Source organism: Marmota flaviventris, chromosome 19 (genome assembly GCF_047511675.1).
Source record: "Marmota flaviventris isolate mMarFla1 chromosome 19, mMarFla1.hap1, whole genome shotgun sequence".
In the NCBI taxonomy this organism is placed as follows: domain Eukaryota; kingdom Metazoa; phylum Chordata; class Mammalia; order Rodentia; family Sciuridae; genus Marmota; species Marmota flaviventris.
This window is the reverse complement of record NC_092516.1, coordinates 27648926-27655141: the sequence shown is the minus strand read 5'-3', so window position 1 is coordinate 27655141 and position 6216 is coordinate 27648926. Positions and strand designations below refer to the sequence as shown.

Here is a 6216-nt window from a genome sequence, read left to right as displayed (position 1 = left end):
CTTGTTTGTCATTTTCCCACCCTAGTTAATTTTATTTATTTAGCAAATCGGGGTCTCACTATGTTGGCCAGGCTGGTCCCTAGTTACGGTTTATTATGATGATTATAATGGTCCATATTACTTTGCAGTGCTGGCAACTGGATCTCTCCCACTGAGCTACATCCCAGCCTCTTAATTAAAATCTAAAACCCAAAGAGCAATATTCTTCCTTGTGAAACTCAGAGGAAAACAGAATAGACCTGTTAGCTTTACTGCCATGATACCACCACCAATGGCGACTGTTGTTTATTTATTTTTTTTAATATATACATATTTTTTAGTTCTGATTGGACACAATACCTTTATCTTATTTATTTTGATGTAGTGCTGAGGATTGAGCCCAGCGCCTCCCACGTGCTAGGACCTAGCACTCTACCGCTCAGCCCCAGCCCGCACCCCCACCCACCCCACAACATTGTTTTCAGTTGGTTGTTTTTTAGGTATTTGGAGTTTACTTTGTCTGACTCAAAGTGGCTGAAACCAAGGAACCGTACAAGGGGACCTTTTGACATCAGAGTGCCAAAACTCCACCCTTGGGTCACGTTAAAGCTGCCATTTTGTTTTGTTTTCTGAACTTAGGTCTTATCAAGAATCCTGACTACCAGGTGTGGTCATCTCAGGTGCTCAGGAAGCTGAGGCAGAGGATCAAAGGTCAAGGCTAGCCTCCTCAACGTAGGGAGACCCTGTCTTTCTATAAAAAAATAGAAAGTGCTGTGGACGTGGCTCCGTGGTAGAGCACCCCTGGGTTCAACCCCGAGTCCTTCAAAACAGCAACAGAACCCTGACATCTGATTAGACACGTGAAGACCACCAACGACACCACTTGCCTCCCCAACAGTCCCCTTGCCTGGCAGCTCACACCTCTTTTTCTTTCCCTCATTCCATCAACATCCCTACACCTTGCCCCGGGGAGGCAGACAAGTCCAGAGGCTCTGCCTCGTATTTGGCCACCCTAATAGTAGGATTGGCCTACTGGGTAGAATGCAAAAGGTCTGTGGTTCTGAAACCCAGGAACCGAGGTCCCTCTCTCCTGGGGCCGGTAACTACAGAACCACGAGTCTTTTTGTTACTTCTGGGAGTTCATTTAATAGGCAGAACATTCTTAAGGGGCAGGTTTGATACAATGGTCCCATTTTACAGATGGAGCAAAGAGGGCCAGAAGATGGGCCTGGCTAAGGTCACTTGGAAGCTCAGAGGCCAGCTAGGAGCTGTGACCGGGCCTCACTCCCTCCATCAGGGAGACCTCTGCTTTTGGTACAAGTAGATGATGCCCGAGATGAAGCCATCCTTGGAGCCGGGTGCCACCTCAAGAGGAGAGGTGGCCAGCTCCCAGTGGTCAACAGTCTGGGCCGCCAGGCGTTTCCAGGCCCCAGCCTGCTCTAGCTTGTCCAGGGTGGCCTCCAGTGCCTCCTTGTACTGCAGGTTGGATGGGTTGGCCCTGGTGGTCAGGCACACCAGCCCACCTGGGGAAGGGCAGGGGAAGGAGGCAAGCAGGGTGAGTCCCAGGGAGGCCTGACCCTCCCCACTCGCCTTTGCAAGGTTGTAAGCTCTTCAGCTTCTCCTCAGCCCATCTTCTCCCCCTTCCATAGCTTTGGGGTTCCTGTCACTTCTCCAGGCATGGCCTTGAGCTTCCTCACCTAGACAGCCTCCCATGTACCCTTCCAGGCCCAAGTGTCCTTTAGAGTGGGAATTCTTGACCTCACCCTGGGATCAAGGGGCCTCTCTGCTCATTGCTCACCCAGCGCCTCTGCTGGGGACATAGCTGAGTCAGGTTGCTCAGGAAAGAAGCACATGAGTTTGGGACCTTGGGCAGTCCCTTCATCTCTCCCAGCCTCAGGGGCCCAGCAGGTGGAGAGGGGCTGGTTATCCTGCTTCACAGGAAGTGTGTGCACAAAATGCCTGGCAGTCAGCAGTGCTGGCTGAAGGGAGGAGGGATCTTGTCCCCTCAGTCCAGGCACCTACATGTGCCCAGTGTGGCCTTGGATGCACTTGAAAGGGGAGAAGTGGAAGACCCAATGGCCACTTCCGGGAACATTCTTGGAGGAGGGGCTGGGAGGAGCATGGAGCTGCTGGTGGGGCACAGTGAGAGGACAGCCCTGGGGCAGGGCACCTGTGCCGTTGGGCCAGTGCACAGGGCTCCGCTGGCTGAGGAACCTGAGGTCCCAGGATGGACCAGGAGGCCTGGTCCTTGCTGGTTCGTGCGATGGGAATTTCCTGCCCTCTGAGCCCAGTCTCCACCTCTGCCCTGTGACCCCACCGATGTTCCTGCATGTCCTGCGTGTCGGCCTGGGGACTTCCCGAAGCTGAGGCCTGCCCAGACCTGCCCAGATTTAACCACAGCCACAGCTGGGCCCTGAGGCCGGGCTGGGGAGGGCAGAGCGAGAGGAAGCATTTTTGCCTCCTGACTTCCTGATTCTGTCCTGCAACCAGCCTGAGCCTCCTGGTCCTCACGCTAGGCGCTGTGCCTGCACGCATGTGGCTCTGCTCGTGACCTCTCGCAGGCTGCTCTCCTGGTGAACATCTCCTCCCAGCCCTTGGAATGCCTCTCCTCTCAACCCTTGGAGAGCTGAACCCTCATGGGGTCCCCTTGGGCCCCTCCCCAGGCTCTGTGGGTTGGTGGTGGAGGCCAGAGGGCAGGGTTTGTATCTTCTGCCCAGAGCAGAGGAGCGCACAGGAGGGGCACTGACATCGCTATCTGCACATCTGACCCCTGTGCAGAGTTCAGAAGTGTTCACAGTCACCTCTCATCTTGCCTGGGCAGACTCGACAGGGATGTACCCTCCGGCAGTCTAGGAGTGAATGAGGAAGCTGGAGTACAAGGATATGCACGGGACATGCAGGGAGCCTCTCCCCTGTGCCAGGAGGGAGGTAAAGGCCTTAGGGACATGATTTTACCCAATTGTCACTGAAATCCAATGGAGAAGGGATCACTGGCAGAATGCCACCCTCCCCACAGGTGAAGGGACAGAGACCAGAGAGGTGCTGCTCCTGGTTGCCATAGATAAGAGGCAAGCTGGCCATCTGCCAGCCCTACCGGTGCACCTGTGTCTGTTGGTGGCCACTGAGTGGAACCCTGGGCTGGTTGCTGGGGGCTGGGAGGTCAGCTGGGCAGTCCTGAGCAGGACCCTGTCCTCACTTGGCCCAAGGAGTGCTGAGGCCTGTGTGGTGTGAAGAGGGGAAGGTGGGTGAGTGGAGGGGGGGCTGGCAGGGCTCACCTGGCTTGGCGACACGCAGGAGCTCAGGTATGGCACTGCAGGGCACCTGGCCATCACTGAGGGCACCCACTATCAGCACTGCGTCAAAGGTCCCTGTGTGTAGGGAGGGTGGGGCGGGGATGGGGTTGGGTGCTTTGCTTTTGGTATGGCCTCAGACAACACTGGAGGCCAAAGTACCTCGTGGTGGGGGTTGGGGAGGGACCAGGTCTGACACCTGCATGTGCAGGACCCAGATCTCATGGAGGAGCTGGTGGTACAGCCCAGGATGGGGCTGATGTCAGATCCCAGGTGGAGAAACCAGGGAGAAGGGCTGATGGAGACCTCAGCAAGGGGCAGGGGTGGAGGCTCAATAAGAGAAGGGGGTTCTCTTCTCTTGGAGACAGGTGAGGGGGTAGATCTGGGAGTGTTGGGGGCAGGAGGGGAAGTACCTTCGGGGCTGGGCAGAGGCTCCTGACCCAGTGTACAGAGGCTGAGGTGCTGGTAGAGGCCGCAGGCCTGGGCCTGTTTCAGCATCTCTGGGCTCCCATCCACTCCATGCAGCTGGAGGAAGCCCCGAGCCTGCAGCTGGGGTGAGAGGGATGCAGTCATGGCTCATGTCCTGCCACCTCCCAGCAGGGCCCCTGCACCTCAAGAGGGCCATGGTCCCTGCAGTGGATACGTTTGAGGCCAATGACTCTGAGAGGGGAGACATAGTTCTAGGTCCAGGGGTGACAGGAAATTTGAGCAGGGAGAGGGGCTTGAGGAAAGGGAGGGGGTCTGAGGGGGGTCTCACCTCTGCAGCTACAAGGCCGGTGCCACAGGCAACGTCCAGGATCAGGGCAGCATGGGGTGGGCCTGGAAGGGCTTGGGTGAGACAGTCCACAGCAAGCCTGGGGGCTCGGTACTGCAGGGCAGCCACATCCTGGACAGAGAGTGATGGGCCTAGCAACAGGGTACTCTGGTTTTTTGGGGGACCCCTGTGTAGTGTGGTCCAGGAGTCTGCCAGGCTAAGCTTGTGTGTGCTGGGGCCTGGGGTCCTGCTGGGACTATAGTGAGAGGAAACCCAAGCATGAGGTGCCCTCTACCTCCAAGGGACCAGGACTGGAGAGTTAGTCCCCACCTCACGAGGGCTCAGCTTCTCAGGCTCCTTTGCTGGTTGAGGACCCTCTGTGCTTAATCCACAGTGATACTTCAGTGGCACTATCTCCAGGCAGCCCCGAGTTGCAGTCTCAGGTTGGGGAGGTCCCTGATAGAGGCTGACAGTCATGAGCTGGTGGGGTGCCTCTGAGGTTAGGGAAGCAGTAATGGATCAGAAGAAGAACTGGTCAGTGCAAGTACCCGATGGTAGGGTTCTCACCATTGTTACAGCTTTCCTGGGGTGAAAGGCTAGTCCCATTTGACTGATAGAAAAATCAGGCACGGACCCAGATGGGTTACCTGGTCGTAATCTGGAGCCCAGCGGCCATAGAACTGGAGCTTGCGGTCCAGGTCGTTGATGTTGTGGGAGGCCCCGATCCAGGCCTGTACCTCGGACAGGTTCCTACCCTTCTCCTGAGCCATCCTCCTGTGGGGACACGATCCCACCTCAGTCTCCCGTTCCCCCTCGCCCTCCCCAGCAGAGCAGTCTGTCAGATCTCCAAGGCCATGCCGTTTCACAGGTGTGGACTTTGAGCGCAGCCAGGGTGAGGCTGGACCTGTACACCCTGGGTCTGCAGGGCTGGGGGACGGGCAGGGGGCGCGGGGAGGGTTCCTGGGGCGGAGAGTGGGAGGACCTGCCTCTCACCCCCATCCCCCGATCGGGGGTGGAGAAGCATCCAGAACGGAAAGGTTTCTACAGAGTGAGATGGTCAGAACTCACCGCTAAGCTGACCAGTCAGGGGTAAGAGGGCTCCGGAACTCGGGGCGGGCCCGGCCGCCGAGCCTGGCCACGCCCCCACCGCCTTTGAGGATTGGGTTTCCGCGGAGATAAATTACCCAATCAAAGCAAAGCGCTGCGCCCCGCCCACCCGCCAGCCAATGAGCTCGAGGCTCTCGGCCCTCCTCCAGCCTGGGAAGATCCCAGACTCAGCAGCCACCAGCGAAGATGGAAATATTTTGTAATCTGCCCTGTTCCGCAGGGTAGCTGCTAGGCACATGTGGCCGTTGAGCACTTGAAATGTGGCTAGCGCGTCCGAGGAACTGAACTTTATCTTTTAGTTTGTTTTCATAATTTAAACAGCCAGATGTGGCTAGTGGGCAGCTCTGGAAGTCTTAGCGCTGTTTGATGCGCAGATTGTAGTATTCACCACGGTGGCAGCTTGAGTTCCTCCAGGAGTCGCTTAGGGCAGCCTGTTAGAAATGTAAGTTCTCAGTCGGCCCCTGACCTTCTTTCTGAATCAGCGTCAGGTTGCTGGGGCCAGAACTTCTGGATCTCAACCAAATTCTTCAGGTGGTTCCTATGCAGCTAAATGGTCAAAAGAAGCACAGATCTAGAGGACCCATGTAGGGATCAAGGTTTGGGCCGGCAGAGTTTGGGAGACTATTGCATCTGCCTAGGTGGGAGGCAATGGCAACATGACTTGGGTAGAGGTCATGGCTGGGCAGAGGAATGGATGAATTTCAGAGGTCTTCATCCCAGCAACTAGAGAGGCTGAGACAGGAGGATTGTAAGTTCAAGGCCAGCCTGTGCAACTTAAAGAGGCCCTAAGAAACTTAGTGAGACTCTGTCTCAAAATAAAAATAAATAAATAAATTAAAAGGGCTAGGGATGTAGATCGTAAATCCTCAGTGTGTGTGTGTGTGTAGGGGGGGTGGTGTCAGGGTCTTTGATGATTGACTCAGTGTGTGGGAGCCTGAAGCAAGATGTTAGGAATGGTGTCCCAGTTTCTGCTTGAGCCCCTGGGTGAATGGTGGTTCCATTCATAACAGGAAACCTTAGAGGAGGAGCAGGTTTAGGAGGATATTAATAGTTTTGGGGTGTTTCTGAGATGTGTGCAGGTGAACA

General features: G+C 56.0%; 1 protein-coding gene across 1 annotated transcript; it reads right to left on the bottom strand.

Moving 5' to 3' along the window:
• Positions 1-1099: 1099 nt before the first annotated feature.
• Positions 1100-5165, bottom strand: Mettl27 (methyltransferase like 27). The gene is given in 7 exon segments (XM_027948748.2): positions 1100-1386; positions 1388-1502; positions 3255-3347; positions 3683-3818; positions 4027-4155; positions 4671-4797; positions 5092-5165. Coding segments are annotated over 6 exon segments (753 nt in total). The 5' UTR covers positions 4794-4797; positions 5092-5165; the 3' UTR covers positions 1100-1229.
• Positions 5166-6216: the final 1051 nt, after the last annotated feature.